The sequence below is a fragment of the Macaca nemestrina genome, chromosome 12 (genome assembly GCF_043159975.1).
Source record: "Macaca nemestrina isolate mMacNem1 chromosome 12, mMacNem.hap1, whole genome shotgun sequence".
In the NCBI taxonomy this organism is placed as follows: Eukaryota; Metazoa; Chordata; class Mammalia; order Primates; family Cercopithecidae; genus Macaca; species Macaca nemestrina.
In genome coordinates this window covers 73,378,865-73,403,004 of record NC_092136.1, presented here as the reverse complement: position 1 = coordinate 73,403,004, position 24,140 = coordinate 73,378,865, and the positions used below count along the sequence as shown (strand labels likewise).

At 37.9% G+C, this 24,140-nt stretch overlaps 1 protein-coding gene across 3 annotated transcripts in view; it reads right to left on the bottom strand.

Annotated features, from left to right (window-relative positions):
• The window catches only part of LOC105468731 (protein phosphatase methylesterase 1), a 90,647-nt gene that overhangs the window by 41,475 nt on the left and 25,032 nt on the right, over positions 1-24,140 (bottom strand). For all 3 annotated transcript variants that reach the window (XM_011719049.2, XM_071075291.1, XM_011719048.3), the window contains exons 2-3: positions 16,515-16,608; positions 15,889-15,981 (exon numbers count right to left, since the gene is read on the bottom strand). In XM_011719049.2, coding sequence (XP_011717351.1) covers positions 15,889-15,981; positions 16,515-16,608 — 187 coding nt within the window. The remainder of the gene's footprint in view (positions 1-15,888; positions 15,982-16,514; positions 16,609-24,140) is intronic.

Below are 24,140 nucleotides of genomic sequence, written 5' to 3'. Positions count from 1 at the left end.
TCAGGCAATCCTCCCACCTCTGCCTCTTGAGTAGCTGGAATTAGAAGTGTGCACCACCATGCCTGGCTAATTTTTGTATTTTTAGAAGAGACAGGGTTTCACCATGTTGGCCAGGCTGATCTTGAACTCCTGACCTCAGGTGATCCACCTGCCTCAGCCTCCCAAAGTGCTGGGATTACAGACATGAACCACTGTGCCCAGCCTGAATAATCTTTGTAATGTGTTGTTGAATTTGGTTTGCTAGTATTTTGCTGATGATTTCTGCATCAATGTTCAGCAGGGATATTGGCCTGTAGTTTTTGTTTTTGTCTGTCTGGTTTTGGTATTAGGGTAACTAGCCTCGTAGAAGGAGTCTGGAAGTATTTCCTCCTCCTCTATTTTTCAGAATAGTTTGAGTAGGACTGGTGTTATTTCTTTTTTAAATGTTTGGTAAAATTCAGCAGTGAGGCCATCAGGTCCCATTTTTTCTTTACTAGGAGATTTTTATTACAGCTTGGATTTCATTATTTGTTATTTGTCTGTTCAGGTTTTGGATTTCTTCATGGTTCAACCTTCATAGGATGTATCTGTCTAGAAATTTATCCATTTCTTCTAGATTTTCCAACTTATTGGCATATAGTTGCTCATAGTATCCTCTAGTAATCCTTTGAATTTCTGTGGTATCAGGTGTAAGGTCTCCTTTTTCACCTGATTTTATTTATTTGAGTCTTCTTTCTTTTTTTTCAGTCTAGCTAAAGGTTTGTCAATTTTATGTTTTCAAAAAACAACTTTTTATTTTGTTGATCTTTTTTACTTTTTTGTTTTGATTTCATTTATTTCTGCTCTGATCTTTATTATTTCTTGTCTCCTGCTAATTTTGGGTTTGGTTTGCTCTTGCTCTACTAATTCTTTAGGATGCATCGTTGGATTGGTTATTTGAGGGTTTTCTACATTCTTGATGTAGGCTCTTATAGCTATACACTTTCCTCTTAGTATGGCTTTCACTGTATCTCACAGGCTTTGGTATGTTATGTTTCCATTATCATTTGTTGCAAGAAATTTTAAAATTTCCATCTTAATTTCATTGACGAACTGGTCATTTAGGAGCATACTGTTTATTTTCCATGTGTTTGTATAGTATCCAAAATTCCTCCTCTTATTGATTACTAGTTTTATTCCATTGTGGTCAGAAAATATACTTGATATAATTTCAATTTTTTGAATGTTATCCAAGACTTGTTTTATGGCCTAACATGGTCCATCCTTGAGAATGATCCATGTGTTGAGGAGAAGAATGTGTATTCTGCAGCTGATGGATGAAGTGTTCTGTAGGTAACTATTAGGTCCATTTGACATATAGTGCAGATTAGGTAAATTTTTTTTGTTGATCTTCTATCTCGATTATCCAGTGCTGAAAGTGGGGTATTGAAGTCTCCAGCTCTTATTGTATTGAGGTCCATCTCTCCTTCTTTAGCTCTAATATTTGCTTTACCTATTTGGGTGTTCCAGTGTTGGGTGCATATATATGTATAACTTATATCCTCTTGCTGAATTGACCCCCTTATCATTATATAATGACCTTTGCCTCTTTTTATAGTTTTTGTCTTGAAATCTATTTTGTCTGATATACATATAGCTACTCCCGCTCTTTTTTAGTTTGCATCAGCATGGAATATCTTTGTCCCTCACTTTATTTTCAGTTTATATGTGTCTTTATAGATAAAGAGTGCTTCTAGTAGGCAAAAGGTCAGTGGGCCTTGTTTTTGTATCCATTCAACCACTCCATGTCTTTTGATTGGAGAGTTTAGTCCATTTATATTCAACATTATTATTAATAAGGACTTATTCCTGTGACTTTGTTTTCTGGTTGTTTTGTGGTCTTCTCTGCCTTCTTTCCTGTCTTCCTTTACTGCAGGTGTTTTTCTCTGGTGGTATGTTTAAATATCTTGCTTTTTTATTTTTTGTGTATCTGTTGTATGTTTTTGGCTTGAGTTTGCTTGCAAATAGTATCATAACCCATTACTGTAAAGTGGTGACAATTTAAAACTGATTTCATAAACAAACTAACAAACAAGCATAGAGAAAACCAATACAAACTCTACATTTTAACTTCAGCACTCCACTTTTCAATGTTTGTTGTCTCTACTTCTTTTCTTTTTTCTTTTTTAAGACAGGGTCTCACACTGTTGCCTAGGCTGGAGTGCAGTAGTATGATCTCAGCTCATTACAACCACTGCCTCCCAGCTCAAGCAATCCTCCCACCTCAGCCTCCCAAGTAGCTGGGTCTACAGGCACACACCACTACACTTGGTCAATTTTTGCTTTTTTTTGTAGAGATGCAGTCTCACTGAGACCAGGCTGGTCTCAAATTCCTGGAGTCAAGCAATCTGTCCACCTTGGCCACCCAAAGTGCTGGGATTACAGGTGTAAGCCACCATGCCCAACCTGTTTTTAGCTATTGTTTCTATTTATATATTATTGTGCCGTTTATGTCTTGAAAAGTTGTCATAGTTAATATTTTTGATTGGTTCCTCTTTTAGTCTTTCTACTCAAGATATGGGTAGTTTATACACAACAATGTTATTCTGTGTACTTATCAGTGAGTTTTGCACCTTCAGATGATTTCTTAGTGTTCATTAATGTCCTTTTGTTTCAGATTAAAGTCCTTTTCTTTCAGATAAAAGAACTACCTTTAGCATTTCTTGTAAGTCTGGTGTTGATGAAATCCTCCAGCTTTTGTGTGTCTGGGAAAGTCTTTTCATGTTTGAAGGATATTTTGACTGGATACGCTATTTTAGTGTGAAAGTTTTTTTGTTTTTTTTGTTTTTTTTTTTTTTTTCCAGAATTTTAAATATGTTATGCCACTCTCTCCTGGCCTGTGAGGTTTTCACTGAGAAGTCTGCTTCCAGATGCACTGGAGCTCCATTGTATATTATTTGTTTCTTTTCTCTTTCTGCTTTTAGAATTCTTTCTCTATCTTTGACCTTTGGGAGTTTGATTATTAAATGCCTTGAGAGTCTTATTTGGGTTAAATCTGCTTCGTGTTGTATAACCTTCTGGTATTTGAATACTGATATGTTTCTCTAGGTTTGGGAAGTTCTGTTATTAACTCTTTGAATAAATTTTCTATGCCAATCTCTCTCTCTACCTCCTCTTTAAGACCAGTAACTCTTAAATTTGCCCTTTTGAGGCTATTTTCTATTGTCGGTGTGCTGCATTTTTATTTTATTCTTTTTATTTTGTCTCCTTTGTGTATTTTCAAATAACCTGTCTTCAAGCTCACTAATTCTTACTTCTGCCTCATCAACTATGTTGAGACTCTGACACATTCTTTGTTACATCAACTGCATTTTTCAACTCCAGAATTTCTGTTCTTTTTAATTATTTCAATTGCTTTGTTAAATTTACCTGATAAATTTTCTGAATTCCTTTTCTGTTATCTCGAATTTTGTTGAGTTTCCTCAAAATAGCTATTTTGAATTCTGTCTGAAAGGTCACATATCTCTGTCTCTCTGGGATTGGTCCCTGGTGCCTTAGTTCATGTGGTGAAGTCATATTTTCCTAGACAGTCTTGATGTTTGTAAATGTTGATCAGTGATTGGGCATTGAAGAGTTAGGTATTTATTGTATGTTTGTATCCATTCTTCCTGCGAAAGCTTTCCAGGTATTCAAAGAAACTTGGGCATTGTGATCTAAGTTTTTGGTCACTGAAGCCACATCTGCATTAGGGGGCACCCCAAACCCCTAGCTCTTGCAGACTCACAGAGGTATTATTTTGATGGTGTTGGATAAGATCTGGAAGAATTCTCTGGATTACCAGGCAGAGATTCTTACTCTCTTCCTTCATATTCTCCCAAATGAATGGGGTCCCTCTCTGTGCTGAGTTTCCTGGAGCTCAGGGTGGAGTGACACAAGTACCCCTGTGGCCACCAGCACTAGTACTGTGCTGGGTCAGACCTGAAGCCATCACAGCACTGGGACTCACCCAAGGCCTACAGTAACCACTGCCTGGCTATGTATGTTCACTCAAGGCCCTAGAGCTCCATAATCAGCTGGTGGCAAAGCCAGCCAGGCTTCTGTCCTTCCCTTCAGGTCAGTGGGTTGCCCCTTGGTTCCAGGTGAGTCCAGAGATGCCATCCAGGAGTTAGGGCTTAGAGCTGAAAACCTTAGGAATCTACCTGGTGCTCTATTATACTGCAGCTGAGCTGGCATCCAAGTCACAAGACAAAGTCCTTCCTACTCTTCCCTACCCTTTCCACAAGCATAGTCTTTCCCTATGGCTACCACTACCCCAGGCCCATGTCAAGTACTGCCTGGCTACCACCAGTGTTTATTCATGGCGTAAGAGCTCTTCAGTCACCTTATGGTGAATGCTGACAGGCCTGGGACTGGCTCTTCAGGGCAGTGGGCTCCCCTCTGGCCCAGGGTAGGTCCAGAAATGCGGTCCGAGATCTACCCCACTGGTAACTAACTGCAACATGAAATCTTCTTTACCCTTCCCTCTCCTTTTCTCAATCATAAAGAGTCCTTCCTTATAGCCACCACAGCTGGGAATGTGTTGGGTCATACCTGAAGCCAGCACATCTCTGAGTCTTACCTCAGGACCACAGCAAGTACTGTCTGAATACCGTTGCTGATTATTCAAGACCCAGGGGCTCTTTCGTCAGCAGGTGATGAATCCTGCCAGGACTGGGTGTTCCCTTCTAGCTCAGTATGTGTCATGCTGTCTGGGAATTAGGGCCTGGAATCGGCCTTGGTACTCTGCCTGGTACCTTATCCTACTATAGCTGAGCTGGTATCCAAGTTGCAAAACAAACTCCTTTTTACTCTTTCCTCTCCTCTTTTCAAGCAGAAGGAAGGAGTCTCTCCCAGAGCTGCAAGCTGCTCCGAGACCTGAGGTTGGGGGAGGGATGGCGCAAGCACTGCCCCGGCTGCCCCTGGTGTCTCACAAGGTTATGTGCTGCTCAAGTCCACTGGCTCCAAGACCAGCACAGCACCAGGACTTGCCCAGGAACTGCAGTCCTTGTGGCCTAGTCTGCTTTTCAAGTTTATTTAGGACCCCAGAACCCTTTAGCTTGAGTGGAAAGGCTTTCCAGAACTCAAATTCAGAACACTGGAATGGGTAATTCCCCTCTGGCTAAGGCTGGTCTAAATCCTCCCTCTGTGGAAACTGACTGAGCCCTGCCCAGTGTTGCTTTCTGCTGTGACAGGGCAGCACTGAGTTCCAATGCAAAGTCACACAATCACTGTGCTCTCCCTCTCCCAAGCACATAGATTCTCTCTCCATTCCATGCAACCACTGCCAGCGGATGGGGAAGGGGTGGTGTCAGTAATTCAAGACTGTCTTTTCTATCCTCTTCAGTGTCTCTTTAAGTGATATGAAGACAGATCTAGGTACTGTAATCATTCACCTGATTTTTGGTTCTTATGAAGGTGATTTTTTATGTGAACATTTGTTCAATTTGGTGTTCCTGTGGGGAAGACGATAAGTGGAGGCTTCTATTTCAACATCTTGCTCTGTTGCCCCTCTCAAAAGTGTTATTCTTTTATTTTACTTTATATTTTGCTAATAGTAAGGTAGTCCCATTTTTATAAGTTTATCCATTATCCATAGTTCTTCTGTGAACTAACACTTATCTCTTGCCTATTTTTCTTGTGGATTATCTTTTTTCTTACTGCTTTGTAGTTTTTTTTCTTTTTAATATAATGAAAATATTAACCCTTTGCTTATAGTTTGTATTGCACATATATGAAATATTTTTTATCTAACACATAGCTTGTGTTTTAACTTTAAGGTATTTTGTCTAGAAGTTTTTGTTTTGGTAAAGTCAAATTAATCTTTTATTTATGGCTTTTACTTCTTTTGGCTAAGTTTAAAAAGGCCTGCCTTAAGGTTGTATCTGAATTTTCTTAAGATTTGTTTTTTAAATTCAGCCCTTTAATTCATTTGTATTGTCATTTTCATTGTGTATTAAATTCCTTTTTATACGTGGGCTTATTTCTTTATTCTTTCTGCCAATACCGGACTATTAACTGATAGACTTATGTTTTGATATTTGAAAGACTAGATTGCTCTTTTTCTTGCTCTTTTTCAAAATTATCTTGGTTATTCCTAGGCATTTATTACTCTGCGTGAATTTCAGTTTGTTTAATTAACTCTCGTGAAAAAATCCCACTGGGATATTAGCCAGTTTGGCTAGATTCATACAGGAACATAACTTATTTCCCTATTCAGATTTTCCTTTAAATTCTTCTGTGACATTTTATTTTCTTCATAAATGTCTTACAATTAAAAAATAAAGTCTATTCCCAAGTATTTTATATTTTGTTGCTTTTATGAATAGGACCACTTTTCCTATTACATTTCCAGATCTGCTAAGTGCTAATTTTAGAAAAAACAGATTTTTAAACATCACCTTTGTAAACTACTGCTTAACCAGTAGTTTGTCAGTTGATATTCTTGATTTTCTAGAGACAGAATATCTTCACATAATAACTGTTCTAGCAATTTTTTTCAAATCTTTAAAACTTGTCTTTATTGTATTGACTAGAAACTCCAATATAACACTGAAAATTGCACCCTTACTGTCTTAGTCCATTTATGCTGCTATAAAGAAATATCTGAGCCTGAGTAATTTATTTTTTTATTTTTTTATTTATTTTTCATTATACTTTAAGTTCTAGGGTACATGTGCACAACGTGCAGGTTTGTTACATAGGTATACTTGTGCCATGTTGGTGTGCTGCACCCATCAACTCGTCAGCACCCATCAACTCGTCATTTACATCAGGTATAACTCCCAATGGCATCCCTCCCTCCTCCCCCATCCCCATAATAGGCCCCGGTGTGTGATGTTCCCCTTCCAGAGTCCAAGTGATCTCATTGATCAATTCCCACCTATGGGTGAGAACATGTGGCGTTTGGTTTTCTGTTCTTGCGATAGTTTGCTGAGAATGATGGTTTCCAGCTGCATCCATGTCCCTACAAAGGACACAAACTCATCCTTTTTTATGGCTGCATAGTATTCCATGGTGTATATGTGCCACATTTTCTTAATCCAGTCTGTCACTGATGGACATCTGGGTTGATTCCAAGTCTTTGCTATTGTGATAGTGCTGCAATAAACATACGTGTGCATGTGTCTTTATAGCAGCATGATTTATAATCCTTTGGGTATATACCCAGTAATGCGAGGGCTGGGTCATATGGTATTCCTAGTTCTAGATCCTTGAGGAATTGCCATACTGTTTTCCACAATGGTTGAACCAATTTACAATCCCACCAACACTGTAAAAGTGTTCCTGTTTCTCCACATCCTCTCCAGCACCTGTTGTTTCCTGACTTTTTAATGATTGCCATTCTAACTGGTGTGAGATGGTATCTCATTGTGGTTTTGATTTGCATTTCTCTGATGGCAAGTGATGATGAGCATTTTTTCATATGCCTGTTGGCTGTACGTATGTCTTCTCTTGAGAAATGTCTGTTCATATCCTTTCCCCCTTTTTGATGGGGTTGTTTTTTTCTCGTAAATTTGTTTGAGTTCTTTGTAGGTTCTGCATATTAGTCCTTTGTCAGATGAGTAGATCGCAAAAATTTTCTCCCATTCTGTAGGCTGCCTGTTCACTCTGATGGTAGTTTCTTTTGCTGTGCAGAAGCTCTTTAGTTTAATTAGATCCCATTTGTCAATTTTGGCTTTTGTTGCTGTTGCTTTTGGTGTTTTAGACATGAAGTCCTTGCCCATGCCTCTGTCCTGAATGGTATTACCTAGGTTTTCTTCTAGGGTTTTTATGGTTTTAGGTCTAACATTTAAGTCTCTAATCCATCTTGAATTAATTTTCGTATAAGGAGTAAGGAAAGGATCCAGTTTCAGCTTTCTACTTATGGCTAGCCAATTTTCCCAGCACCACTTATTAAATAGGGAATCCTTTCCCCATTTCTTGTTTTTCTCAGGTTTGTCAAAGATCAGATGGCTGTAGACATGTGGTATTATTTCTGAGGGCTCTGTTCTGTTCCATTGGTCTATATCTCTGTTTTGGTACCAGTACCATGCTGTTTTGGTTACTCTAGGCTTGTAGTATAGTTTGAAGTCAGGTAGTGTGATGCCTCCAGCTTTGTTTTTTTGATTTAGGATTGTCTTGGCAATGCGGGCTCTTTTTTGGCTCCATATGAACTTTAAAGCAGTTTTTTCCAATTCTGTGAAGAAAGTCATTGGTAGCTTGATGGGAATGGCATTGAATCTATAAATTACCTTGGGCAGTATGGCCATTTTCATGATATTGATTATTCCTATCCATGAGCATGGTATATTCTTCCATTTGTTTGTGTCCTCTTCTATTTCACTGAGTGGTGGTTTGTAGTTCTCCTTGAAGAGGTCCTTTACATCCCTTGTAAGTTGGATTCCTAGGTATTTTATTCTCTTTGAAGCAATTGTGAATGGAAGTTCATTCATGATTTGGCTCTCTGTCTGTTACTGGTGTATAAGAATGCTTGTGATTTTTGCACATTAATTTTGTATCCTGAGACTTTGCTGAAGTTGCTTATCAGCTTAAGGAGATTTTGGGCTGAGACAATGGGGTTTTCTAAATATACAATCATGTCATCTGCAAACAGGGACAATTTGACTTCTTCTTTTCCTAACTGAATACCCTTGATTTCTTTCTCTTGCCTAATTGCCCTAGCCAGAACTTCCAACACTATGTTGAATAGGAGTGGTGAGAGAGGGCATCCCTGTCTTGTGCCAGTTTTCAAAGGGAATTTTTCCAGTTTTTGCCCATTCAGTATGATATTGGCTGTGGGTTTGTCATAAATAGCTCTTATTATTTTGAGATATGTTCCATCAATACCGAATTTATTGAGCGTTTTTAGCATGAAGGGCTGTTGAATTTTGTCAAAGGTCTTTTCTGCATCTATTGCGATAATCATGTGGTTTTTGTCTTTGGTTCTGTTTATATGCTGGATTATGTTTATTGGTTTGTGTATGTTGAACCAGCCTTGCATCCCAGGGATGAAGCCCACTTAATCATGGTGGATAAGCTTTTTGATGTGCTGCTGGATTCGGTTTGCCAGTATTTTATTGAGGATTTTTGCATCGATGTTCATCAGGGATATTGGTCTAAAATTCTCTTTTTTTGTTGTGTCTCTGCTAGGCTTTGGTATCAGGATGACGTTGGCCTCGTAAAATGAGTTAGGGAGGATTCCCTCTTTTTCTATTGATTGGAATAGTTTCAGAAGGAATGGTACCAGCTCCTCCTTGTACCTCCGGTAAAATTCGGCTGTGAATCCATCTGGTCCTGGACTTTTTGGTTGGTAGGCTATTTATTATTGCCTCAATTTCAGAGCCTGCTATTGGTCTATTCAGGGATTCAACTTCTTCCTGGTTTAGTCTTGGGAGAGTGTAAGCGTCCAGGTAATTATCCATTTCTTCTAGGTTTTCTAGTTTATTTGCGCAGAGGTGTTTATAGTATTCTCTGATGGTAGTTTGTATTTCTGTGGGGTCGGTGGTGATATCCCCTTTATCATTTTTTATTGCGTCGATTTGATTCTTCTCTCTTTTCTTCTTTATTAGTCTTGCTTGTTGATCTCTTCAAAAAACCAGCTCCTGGATTCATTGATTTTTTGGAGGGTTTTTTGTGTCTCTGTCTCCTTCAGTTCTGCTCTGATCTTAGTTATTTCTTGCCTTCTGCTAACTTTCGAATGTGTTTGCTCTTGCTTCTCTAGTTCTTTTCATTGTGATGTTAGGGTGTCAATTTTAGATCTTTCCAGCTTTCTCTTGTGGGCATTTAGTGCTATAAATTTCCCTCTACACACTGCTTTAAATGTGTCCCAGAGATTCTGGTATGTTGTATCTTTGTTCTCATTGGTTTCAAAGAACATCTTTATTTCTGCCTTCATTTTGTTATGTACCCAGCAGTCATTCAGGAGCAGGCTGTTAAGTTTCCATGTAGTTGAGCGGTTTTGATTGATTTTCTTCATCCTGAGTTCTAGTTTGATTGCACTGTGGTCTGAGAGACAGTTTGTTATAATTTCTGTTCTTTTACATTTGCTGAGGAGTGCTTTACTTTCAACTATGTGGTCAATTTTGGAATAAGTGCGATGTGGTGCTGAGAAGAATATATATTCTGTTGATTTGGGGTGGAGAGTTCTGTAGATGTGTATTAGGTCTGCTTAGTGCAGAGTTGAGTTCAATTCCTGGATATCCTTGTTAACTTTCTGTCTCGTTGATCTGTCTAATGTTGGCAGTGGGGTGTTGAAGTCTCCCATTATTAATGTATGGGAGTCTAAGTCTCTTTGTAAGTCTCTAAGGACTTGCTTTATGAATCTGGGTGCTCCTGTATTGGGCGCATATATATTTAGGATAGTTAGCTCTTCCAGTTGAATTGATCCCTTTACCATTATGTAATGTGAGCCTGAGTAATTTATAAGGAAAAGAAGTTTATTTGGGTCACAGTTCTGCAAGCCGCATAAAAGTACGGCACCAGCATCTGCTCCTGCTGCTGAGTGCATCATGCTGCTTCCACTCATGGTGGAAGGCTAAGGGGAGCTGGCAGGTGCAAAGGTCATGTGGCAAAAAAGTGGAAGCAGAAAGAAGGGAGGGAGATGTCAGATCTTGTTAAATAACTCTTGGAAGTAGGAGAGTAAGAACTCACTCATTACCATGAGAATGGCACCAAGCCATTCATGAAGGATCCACTCCCATAACCTAAACACTTCCCATTAGGCCTCAACTCCAACATTAGGGATCAAATTTTGACTAAGATTTAGAGGGGTCAAATATCCAAACCACAGCACATGTCTTATCCCTGAGTTTAAAAGGAATGTGTCAATGTGTCTGTTTTACCACTAAGTATGATATTTATGCAATTTTCTAGTTTCTGTATCAATTTTATAATCTTTAGGAAGTTTTTCATCTATTCCTAGTTGCCAAGAGTTTTCAATATGAGGGGATGTTATAGTTTATCAAGTCCTTTTGCGGCATCAAGTGAGGTAAGAGGTGAATCATACTGATAAGATTTTCTAATGCTGAGATATTCTTGCATTCCTTGAACAAAACCTACCTGGTCACAGTGTATTATTATTTTACCATGCTATCAATCTGCTGTTATTTTCCTTAGGATTAGGTGAATAAGCAAGTGAATGAGTATGTATGTATGTATGTATAAATGAGATGGGGTCTTGTTCTGTCACCCAGGCTGGAGTGCAGTAGCATGATCTTGGCTCACTACAACCTCAAACTTCTGGGCTCAAGCACTCCTCCCCCTGAGCTTCCCAAGTAGCTGGGACTATAGGTATGTGCCACTATGCCCCACTTCTGTATCTATTTTATAAGTGAGACTGGCTTAGTTTTCCTGTATTATCATTGCCTGGTTTTGGTATTAGACTAATAATACCTTCATAAATAAATCAAATAGCTTAAAACAGTATTATCCTAAGTGGTTTTTTACATGGTGGAAAATGTAAATGAACTTCCTCCTTTTCAAGAGAAATTAATACTCCATAAGACGTCAAATATTTAGAATTGAGTAATATAAGAATAGCCTTCTAACTAGTCTCCCTGCCTCCACTGTGGTTTCCTGCCCAATCAATCATCTATACTAGTATTTTGATTTTTCTAAAGCTCTTCAATAGCTTCCTATTGCCTAAAACAGTAGTACTCAATTACAGTCAGGTAAACGTGTATCAAGATACTTTACTTACCAGAATTTTACAGTGTGAATGTGTGTCAAGCAAAACATGCTTTCTATACTCCCTCCATAATTTTGATATACCTAAAATATGCTTAATGCGGATGTGGGTGGGGGAAATGTGTTTAAAAATAGCTCCCATGGCCAGACACAGTAGCTCATGCCTGTAAACCCAGCACTTTGAGAGGCTGAGGCAGGAGGATTGCTTGAGGCCAGGTGTTCAAGACCAACCTGGGCAATATAGTGGGATTCCCTCTCTATAAAAAGTAAAAATAGCTGAGTGTGACAGTGCGCACCCGTGGTCCCAGCTACTCAAGAGGCTGAGGCGGGAAGATCACTTGAGCCCAGGAGGTCAAGGTTGCAGTGAGCCAGGATTGCGTCACTGTACTCCAGCCTGGGTGACAGAGTGAGACCTTGTCTCAAAAACAAAAGCAAAGAAAAATAGCTCCCTCTACTGTTACCCAGAAGTAAAAGGAAACTAAAGGTACAATTCCCTAGCTAGGTATACAAGGTATATATATAGGTATATAATTTTGCTCCAGTGATCTCTCTAGTCACCTCTTTCCCTGCTCCCCACCCTCATCATACATTATACAACTACAACCTCAACTCTACTCAAACTATAGCCAAGCTACTTGTAATTTCCAAAACAAACTTCACTGTTACACTCTTCAATGCCTGTGTGCTTACCTTTTCTTGGCATGCCTTCCCTGCTAATCCAACTTCTATTTAGTCTTAAAAACCATTTCAGATGTCCTCTCTTATGAAACTTTCCTTGTAGACCCCTCATCTACCACAAGTTAATCACTCCTTCCTCTGCATTACCTTTGTATCTTGCTGCAAACTCATCTAACAACTGAGTGCTTATGAGTCAAGCACTTCACCAAGAACCTTATATCTTTTGTTGAATTTTCACAACCACCCCATTAACTAGGAGGTATTATACCCATCTATCTAAAATTCAGATAGATTAAGCTGCTTTGACATTCAAAACCTAGTCTGAGACAAAAGTTTCTTAAAATGTTTGCTTTATTTTTGTATACATTATTACCCACTATATACGATAAACTTGACTACTGAAGCGGCAACTACAATCACTAACCTATTGAATATAAACAAGGAATAAAAGGTTCAAAAATTAATCTTCTAGATATTTAAAGACTATCCTATAAAACAGCATAATTTTCTTCTAATAGTTATATCCCTTTGATAGTTCCACAAAAGTGGTTATAGATAAAAGTTTCTCAAGTACTTTATGGTTGTTTGTTTCTGTTACTAAAGCCAAGGTATAAATGCTTTCTCTTGATAGGTAATAGAACTTCTGGTGAATCTGGATTTGGGGGATTTCCCCTCCCAAACCACAAAACATTTAGATGGAAAAGGAGTTCTACTCAGGATTAAGGATTTTATAGAATTATGGACAAGAAGGAACTTGGAAGAATACATTCACAATTACATCCTTTCAGTGAAATGATGCTTGCTTTTCCTCTGCTGAGGACCTGGGTTGCTTTGTAATAGTCCTAATCTTTAGAATTTCTGCCTATGTGTGTCAAAAATAGGTCTCTATAGTTTCTGCCCTGAATCTTTCCTCTTAGGCGGCATAAAAGCAGTCTTCAAAGAAATATGCACACTGGAGTCAGAACAAGTATGAGTTTTCATGCTGTCACTGGCTCTGTAACTTCTCTAAATTTCAGTCCTTATCTGCCTAATCTCACAGTATTACAGAAAAATTAAATGGGATAATCCACTTAAGCACTTAGCATAGTACCTGGCACAGAGTAAATGTTTAAAAAATGTGGCTGCTTTTTTTCTTATATAAGGGCAGGCTTGGTGGCTCATGCCTGTAATTCTCAGCACTTTGCAAGGCCAAGGGAGGAAGAGTGCTTGAGGTCAGGAGTTTGACACCACCCTGGGGAACACAGTGAGACCCTGTCTCTACAAAAAAATTAAAAATTAGCCGGGAATGGTGGTGCACACCTGTAGTCCTAGCTACTTGGGAGGCTGAGGTGGGAGGATCACTTGAGCCCAGGAGTTTAGGCTGTAGTGAGCTATGATTGTGCCACTGTACAGTATCCTGGGCGACAAACTGAGATCCTGTCTTAAAAATACATACAAAAATACAACTGAAAGCAAATATTATGTCTCCCAAGTCTTTCTTTTCTTCAGGCAAACCCCTTTCAGTTCCTTCAACTGTTCCTTAAATGCTATTGTTTAAAGTATTCTCATCTTGATTGCTCTTCTCTGGAAAAGCTTCAGTTTGCCAAACTTGTCAGATCCAGAAGTGAATATGACCTTTTTCCTTGAAAATAGTTTCCAATAAAAGAAAAAACAATCTTTAAATTATGAAAGTAATAAACATTTCACTGAACACCTAGAAAACAGAAAGATGGAAGAAAATTACTCATAAGCCTAGAAGTTCATGTCCAGCCTGGGCAACATAGCAGGATTCTGTCTCTTAAAAAATAAATACATACATAAAATTTTTCGAGCGTACAATATGTGCTGGGCATAATAAGCCATGGAATTTGCCTCCAAAAAACTTTGCAATCTATTTGCGAAGTAAATGACTAAAGCTATGATTTGAAATGTGGCTAGCCCAAACTGAGATGTGCTGTAAGTATAAAATTTTCAAATTTACAGTATAAAAATAGATGTAAATATCTCAATAATAATTTTTATATTGATTAGGTAATCAATATAATTACTTCCACACATTGAAGTGATATTGTGGATACAATAGTTAAATATATGTACATTAAAATTAATTTCTTTTTATCTATCAAAGTGTCTACTAAGAAATTTAAAATGATATATGTGGTTTGCACAGTATTTCTAGTGGACAGTACTGGTCCAGAGACATGAGAGAACCTGGTACTTATGGACAAGTCACACAATTTATCCTACAAAAGTAGCAAACAAGACAAGGGCCAAATCAGCTAATCAGCGGTTGAATATGTGCCTATGTTTAAAGAACTGTTTCAAGCCATTTGGGGAAAAAAAGAATAAGACAGAAGTTATCCCTATTTTCAAGGAATTCATAGTCTAAAAGAAGAGACAAGATGAGAGTTAAACTTAACCCCAGTAATCCCCGCTGCCAGGAACAAAGTGCTATGTTCAGGGACTTCCTCAACTCCACAGCCATCTGGCTCCAGGTGTCTAGTGCTGCATTCCCACTTGCTCTCATTTTCTGTCCTTCAGACTCTCTAGAGGTAAACAGAGGATGCATATCTGCTTGACACATACACGAGATGACAACTTCATTTTAAACACAGATGTTGCTAGTATCTTACTTAGCAGTATCTCTCCTTGCACATGGGCTGTCCCACTCCGGTCAAGGGTATTAGGAAGATCTATAATTGACAGCATTCACACAGACACGTATCTTCTACTCTAGACCACAGTATCATTAGCCAAATATTATTTACTTCCTTGTAGCTAACAAGCACCATTAAAATATAAAGAATCATTTCAAAAAGGAAGAAACATTTTCCAAATTCTTGAGGTACCTCCATGTGCAAAGTATTACATACGCTCTATATGGGAGACAAAGTGATAGACATTATCTAAAGCACCTAAATAAAATGTCTGCTTCTCTACATAAAATGAAGAGGTAGGCTAGTCAAATTCATCCAGAAGTAAACAATGATTGCACTATGGAAGTTTACACAAATTGGGTTATTCTTGTCATATCCCATTAAAACAGAGTTGAGAGGCCAGGGAGAAAAAGCACTCAGGGCACATGACATTGCTGCAAGAATGTAAGTAATTCTCTGCAAGCCTGGCTGCTGAAACTGCCTGCTAGAATATGAAACCAGTGTTATCTAATAGCTACTGAAACAACCTGCTGTGACCCTAAGACTAGTTTTACTCATCGCAGTTACTTATCTAACAGAACTTGCCAGCTTCCGAAACCTTTTTTTTTTTAACATTTTTAAATTTCTCCTTCACATTTTCCTTCACTCCCTATTTCTTTTTCTCCCCAGACCTTTACTAGTGCCAATGAACTTTCTCAAAGAACAATATATAACATTTCTCCTTTTTATAAAACCTCCAACCTTCTCTTTGTTCTTCAGACATACTGAAGAACATACTACCCAGTCTGTGTGTATGCCTGGAATAGCAATTCTTGCTTCCCAAATAGAATGTGTTAACTTCCAAGATTTGTCCCTATACTTTAATTACTTCAAAAGTGCTAACATTAACTTGTACTATCAACAACCTACTTACCGTGAACACAGCCCAAGAAAGGGCAGAATGACCTCCTCCATGCAGAAGGAGCAGGACTGGACCCTCTGAACCACTCTTGTAAACTCGAAAAGTGTATGAATAGTTAAAGATAAAACATCTATGTTTTTGCTCACTGAAGTTTTTCATTATTTAATCACAGTAATACTGCTAGAAACTTACATGCAAAACTGCAGACTGCCAAATGTAAGAGATGTAAGTAGACATTTCTGAGACACCAACCCTCTGTTTGAAGCATGAAGCCCACGTGACCATTTTGTTCAATAAAAAAAATATATATATAGTCCCTTTGCCCTCGTAAGGACATAGCCCCTGGATTCTAGAAACGAAACTAGTTCAACTCACTTGACTCATGAAACCTTCCCCTGGGCCCCTAAGACAGTTTATCAGTTTCAAGAATTTAATTCTTAATCCCTTCTCCAAGCATTAGACAATTACAGCCAAGAAAGATACTGGCATGGACTTACAGGCAATATTCCATAAAGAACAAGTGAGGAATAAGGTGAAATAAGTAGCAGGAATAAAGAACATTTTAGAAACTACACAAGTCTTTTAACTTAGACAACATCATAAGCTCACTAAAGAATAAGCCATTTTGCAAAGGATATATCCTTGCCAGTTTCATTCTCTACTTCTACATCTTCCATGGACTCAAAATACTGACTCCAAGGAACAGGGGAAAAGTCCCGCTTTCTTCCAGGGCTGAAAAAAAAAAAGAGAGAGACATTTCAAGAAAAAATTATGCATAAAGAGATAAAATCTTGGTCAATAAACGCTAAATTTAAGTCGGTAATGAAAACAGCAAACGTATTTTCTCTTAAAAATATAAAGAATTCATCACAAAGTATCATATTAAACATGTATTTAAATAAGAATGTATTTAATGTATTGTATTACATACTAATGTAAATGCATTTAAATAAGTATTTTTAAATGTATTTAAATCTAAACATAGATTTAAGAGTAAAAATTTTAGGATTTTTCAAAATTCTTTAGTATATTTTAATCACAAATAAATTCTGTGTTCATATACACACAAAACCTGCTCATTTTTCACCTTGCTGACTTTAATATCATTAATATCATTCCTACCTCAGTCAACAGTCAATAGTCTTGGTCACTATTACTCCTTTACACATTTAATTCTCCATACTCTTTCATGCTTCCTTGTCATTCCCAAACAATCAATATACAACCTCCATGGAAGGCAAACTGACAATATCAATACCTTGAACTTAAAGGAATTTATCTGAAGAACTGCTCACACAGAAGTGTTAAGTATTCAATGCAACATCGTTTGTAATAGAGGAAAGTTGGAAAAAATCTAATATCCCTCAATAGGGGAACTGATGAAAATAAATTGTAGTAGATAGAAAAACACTAGTTAATCCCAGCACTTTGGAGGCCGAGACGGGAGGATCACGAGGGCAGGAGTTCGAGAACATCCTGGCTAACCCCCCGGTGAAACCCCCTCTCTACTAAAAAATACAAAAAACTAGCCGGGCGAGGTGGCGGGCGCCTGGAGTCCCAGCTACTCGGGAGGCTGAGGCAGGAGAATGGCGTAAACCCAGGAGGCGGAGCTTGCAGTGAGCTAAGATCCGGCCACTGCACTCCAGCCTGGGCGACAGAGCGAGACTCCGTCTCAAAAAAAAAAAAAAAAGAAAAAGAAAAACACTAGTTGTAAAAATGAATATATTAATAAAAATATTTATATATGAATATATAATTCCAAGATTCATATATATAACTCCAAGATGAACACGATATGCGTGCTATCACTTGGGTAAAATTGTGAAATATATGTTAAGCGTTTATGTATGTTTTCAACATCTCTGGAAGGATACTGATATAACATTTATGGTATCTTGGAAAGGAAAGTATGATTGGGAAATGAGAGGAAAAATTTTCAATCTCTATTCCTTACTATCTTTTTATTTTTGATCATGTATTATTAAAAAACGAAAAAGTATTCTAAAACAAAATAAATCAGTAAGTATCTATTCACAATTTATGTCGTCAACCTTGGATGGAATACAAGAAAGAAATTCCAAGCTGTCCCAAATTTCCAACCTATTCTTCTTCCTGGTAATGGAGGAAATTCAGAATTCTATCAGCAGCAAAACATTACCTCCTGCCAGACATGTTCCTGAATATGCTATGGGGCTGATTGGAGAATATCTACAAAGTATGATACAAATCTCCTTTTAAAAACTTGATATAAAAGCTCCTGGTTGACTATAATACTGGAAAAAAACTACAACAGAGCAGAGAGGTAGCAAGGGATCTATTCTTTCAAAAGTGAAACATTTATTGAATGTCTACTCTGTTCTAGGCATTGAACCAGGTCAATATTTCTGAATCTAACAATGAAATCACCTGGAGAACTTTATACTCATGCTTGGGTCTCACCTCTAGAAACATATTTAAGTGGTCTGTGTTATGGCCTGAGCACTGAGGATTTTTACAGTTCCCCATGTTAAGAGAGAGGCACTATAAATACAACGATAGAGGACATGATTTGGAATGAAAGAGGAGTTCAAATTCCTTATAGTTCCTACCATTTCTCTAAAAGTTCCTAACACATTATGAACTTGGTCAAATTATTCTGCCTTGGATTGCAGAGACTGAATAAAATTACTTTTGAAGAATCTAATATATCTAGCGTTTGATAATTGCTCAGCAGATCGATAATCCTATCTTCTGAAATAAAAATGACATTGTGAAGTAAATAGCAACTTCAGCCTGGACCTGCTTTTTTTCCTTTTCTGGTTGCACTTGAAATCCTATGGGAAAACTAAAAGCAGAACTTACAATTCTACTTACTCACAAGTTACTCACAAATCTACCTATCCTACACTAATTTGATTATAATGATAACATGGCATGTCAAACATGTTATAATGGATTCTAAGGATCCATGGATGAATTCTGATATCTGGACCTAGGAAATCATCACAGTAATAGTACATAATATTCACTATGCACAAACGAGTCACTGTGCCAAATACTTCACAGACATGATTCCATTTGACCCTTGCAAAACTTTTTACGCCCATTTAACAGACAAAAAAACAGATTTAGACATAAAGGTAACTTGCCAAGGCCACACAACTACTATACGGTAGTGACAAAATTCAAATCCAGTTCTACCACTCTCTCTCCAAAGCCTCTGCTCTTTACCCCAATGCTGTATCACTTCTTTCATCCTTTTATCTTCTCATGCTGTCATTTATGCTTCTGAAAGGTAATAAGGCTTAAGTGCACATTATTAGAGGTTTTCTTTTTGTAGTCTAAATATAGCTCACTCTGCCAATGCCAAAGAACCTTAACAAGTTAGCCAGGTACCAGTTAGAGAAAAATTACTTCCTATAAATAGAAATTATTCACAGGAGAACACCCTCCACTTCTAATTTCCTTCATTTAAAAAAACAAAAAACAAAAAAGGCCTATAGTCCCTGCTACTCAGGAGAGACTAGGGTGGAAGATAACTTGAGCCTAGCAGTTCTAATCCAGCCTGGGCAACAAGTGAGGCCTCATCTCTTAAAAAATAATAATAATAAATAATAATAATAATAATAAACAAAAAAACAGGTTCCAGGGACTCCCAACTTCTTTCTACCAAACGAATAATTCCCATTTATTTAAGGAATCAATAATTCTCCATCTCCAAAGGTTGCTCCTACTCCTACAGAGATTTTCTAGCATACCCCTAACAACTTCTTTTAAACACATAATTGGGCCAGGCGTGGTGGCTCACACCTGTAATCCCAGCACTTTGGGGGCTGAGGTGGGCAGATTACCTGATGTCAGGAGTTCAAGACCAGCCTGGCCAATGTGGCAAAACTCCGTCACTACTAAAAATACAAAAATTAGCCAGGCATAGTGGCACATGCCTGTAGTCTCAGCTACTCAGGAAGGCTGAAGCAGGGGAATCACTTGAACCTGGGAGGTGGAGGTTGCAGTGAGCCAAAATCGTACCACTGCACTCTAGCCTGGGTGACAGAGCGAGACTTTGTCTACACACACACACACACAAACACACACACACAAAAAACATGATTGTTTATAAACTAGAAGATTTCAATTAATTTTGTAACTAATATTAGACATTACATAGGTGGCAAGAATCTTACATTATTTTTGTATTTTAGTCAGAACAGAATATTGTGAATTTTAGGGATACAGTTTAGATTGATTTTAAAAAATAGCTTTAGATTCTTATTTTATGCCTAGATACTTTAGAGTCATTATAGTTTGCGTAGGCCTTTTTTAATTATAATTTTTAGATTAATTACTAACTTTTTCCTCCCATGGGGTCATAATGAAAGAATTTTAAAGTAGTGAAAAAACTTTCAAAAGCATACCAAGGTTAAGTTACTGATATGGTTTGGCTATGTCCTTACCCAAATCTCATCTTGAGTTGTAGCTCCCATAATTCCATGTGTTGTGGGAGGGACCTGGTGGGAGATAACGGAATCATGGGGGCAGTTTCCCCTATACTGTTCTCATGGTAGTGAATGAGCCTCACAAGCTCTGATGGCTTTATAAGGGGAAACCCCTTTCACTTGGGTCTCAATTCTCTCTTGTCTGCCACCATGTAAGACATGCTTATTTCCTTCCACCATGATTGTGATGCCTCCCCAGCCACGTGGAACTGTGAGTCCATTAAACCTCTTTTTCTTTATAAATTACCCAGTCTTGGATATGTCTTTATCAGCAGCGTCAAACAGACTGATACAGTTACATTTTAAAAGGAAGAATTTATTGTTGGGTGTGGTGGTGCACCCCTGTAGTCCCAGCTACTTGGGAGACTGAGACAGGATGATCACTTAAGCTGTGGAGTTCAAGGCTGTAGTGCACTACTATCACACTCGTGAATAGCCACTGTACTCTAACCCGGGCAAAACCATGAGACCCTGTCTCTCGCTCTCAAAAAAAGGATTAATTCGTTCAAAAAATATTTACTAAGAACCTACTAAATGTATAAGGCTGGAACTGACATAGGATAATGGGAGATGCTGAGATAATTATAAAACTAGAGAGACAACGCATCTGCTGTCAAGAAATTAGTATTAAGTACGTAAATATCTAACAAAATGTACAAAGAGTTAAATACCCTAAGAAGTACAGCTAAAGTGCATTGAATGTTCAAAGGAGGAGAGAAAGATTACTTCCAGCTTGGAGAATAAAGACAGGCTTTAAAAAAAGCACACAGACACACTTAAGCTAGGCATTGAAGGACAGAAAGAATCTGCGCTGATGGAAATAGGGAGGGAGAGAGGGATAAGACATTTCAGGCAGATAAGGAGCCAGCCTGCTGCCTGTCAGAAGGAACACTGAAAACAACAACAGAATGAGGTGGGAATAATACAGCATTTTTGAAATGCCAAAAGAAGGTGACACAATTAGATAGCGGAAAAAGAATGTTAGCTTAATAAAATGGGGGATATATGTTCTTTTTCCTGTTATTTGTATGTGTGTGATTTTTTTGGAGGGGCCCAACAGTCATGGATGATATCATAGAAAATGAAGAGCCAGTCCACGGCCATAACACCCTGAATGCGCCCGATCTCATCTGATCTCAGAAGCTAAGCAGGTTCGGGCCTGGTTAGTACTTGGATGGGAGAAAATGAAGAGCCCGGCTGGACACGGTGGCTCATGCCTGTAATCCCAGCACTTTGGAGGTCAAGGGGGGAGGATCGCTCGAGCTCAGGAGATCGAGGCCAGCCTGGGCAACACAACAAGACCTCGTCTCTACTAAAAGCAAAAAAAAATTACGTAGGCATGGTGGTGCGCGCCTGTAGTTCTAGCTACTCAGGAGGCTGAGGCAGGAAGATGATTTGTGCCCAGGAGATCAAGGATGCAGTGAGCTGTGATCACACCACTGCATTCCAGCCTGGGTGACAGGGTGAAACCCTGTCTCCAAAAAGCAAACAAACAAAAAAAGAAAATGAAGAGTCAATAAAATGTAGAGACAAAAGTCTTTCAGAAAGATCAATCTGGTTACAGGCACAAGATGGACTTGATTCTGGGAAAAAATGTGTTGCAATAACCTGGCTAGAAAAGGATGGGATCAGTTAATAGGGTTGACAAAGAAAAAAGAGAAAAGAATGGGAGACTTAACTGGCAATGGAATTAAAAGTAAGAAAACAGAGAATGACCTTTCAAAGGCAATGAACAAATCTTGGGAATGTTCAAGATATGAATGATGATTGACAGCAGAATCAAAGTCAATTTTAAACTTTTGAATAGAGAAACGAATAATTAAGTCCTACAATTTACAAGTAAAAATCTACTCTGGTAAGTAACTGTATAATTTTTTTTACATTAGAATAAAATTTATTTCAAACCTAACAAAATAAATAATTTCCTCCCATCTCCTATTGCCAAAGGAAGAAGTTTGCAGAGAGGAGACAAAGTGGTGCTGTGAAGGACACAAAGAAAATACGGTGTCTGCCTGAGTCACATGAATCAAATGTGTTTATGGACCTTTTGCTATTGTCACAGACCATGTTCAGAATTTGATGAAAGCTATGAACCCTCAATCCAGAAAAAAATGCATGCACATATATTTTGCATATAATTCCACTGGCTTCAAGAAACCTATCTATGAATCCCAAATTAAGAACGCTTAGCCTATAATTTGACCTTAACAACCTATTTCCAGCAGAAAGAGAAAAAGAATGAGGAGATACTGCATTCTTATTAGTTCCTAAATCTGAATTCATTTTCCATTTGCAACCAACTAAAGGTTTATTTTCACAACCCAGTTCTGCCTTTATTAAACTATGGGACCCTGGGCAGTCACTTTACTTCTGTAAGCCTGAGTTTCTTCATGTCAGGGGATTATAGTACCCATTTTATAGGTGTTATTATGAGGATCAAAGATGCCCTTTCATCTCTTGGTTATTCTCAAATTAGTCTGTTCTACTTATCATAAAACTAATCATTTTCTAAAATTATCTTATTCCCTTATTTGTTATTATCCTCCAGTCGCTCCAACTAATTCACCACTAATGTGAGATCCATTAGAACAAGAAGGTTCTCCATTACTTCACTGATGTATTCCCAGCCCAGAGTCTGATACACATCAATGACTAATATCTGTTGACAGTCTGAAACAAATTAATGTGCATAAAGCACTTAGCTTGGTTTCTCAATAAATATTTATTACCATTATTAAATAGCTTTGAGGTTAATAATCCTTACTTAATCCTTATAAACTTTCTAGTAAAAGCAAATGGGATACTACATCAATCAAGACTGTGGTACAGGTATAAGAACAGACATAGAGATCATCTAAATACAATCAAAAGTCCAGAAATAAACTAGTATTTATAGTCAATTTGTCAGAGGCATTTGAACCACAGCGACTCCATTTTGAGTGAGGGCTAGGAAAATGAGGCTGGAACTTGCTGGGCTGCATTCTCAGAAAGTTAGGCATTCCTAGCCTCTAGGTGTTTATGATTAAGGGAACAAATTAATAACGTTTACTAAACAGACCCACACTTGGGAGCTTCCAGCTATCCTGATATCTGGAGAACAAAGGCATTCCTAATTTTGCTTTAAAGTTAATAATATCGATTCTTGCAAAATATAGTAATTAAGAAATTAATCCTTTATCACAAACCCTTGTAGCAAAACACATCTCTCCATATATACAAGCATTATATCTAGAGTGGATGCATTCCTCCTCTTACTTTCGGGAACGTCTACTCTCTCTATGGAGTAGCTGTTCTTTCACCACTTTACTTTCTCAATAAACTTGCTTTTACTTTGCACTGTGGACTTGCCCTGAATTCTTTCTTGAGCGAGATCCAAGAACCCTCTCTTGGGGTCTGGATCGGGACCCCTTTCCTGTAACAAACTGATTTTCAACAAAGGGGCCAAGATAAATTCAATGGGGGAAATGATATTGGGACAACTGGATATCCACATGCAAACGTACAAATCCAGACCCCTTCCTCACACCATATACATAATTAACTCAAAGTGTATCATAAACCTAAACAGAAGAATAAAACTCTGAGAAGAAAAAAACAAGTAAAACTCTGTGATGTTGGATTAGGCAACAGTTTCTCAGATACAACACCCAAAGCAGAAGTGATAAAAAAAGATACAGGACTTGAAATTCATTAAAATAAATACCTTTTCATTAAACTATACACCATTTTCATACTATAGCTACATACAGAGAGCAGTAAGCATAGTTTCATGGATAAGAATGTGGGCTC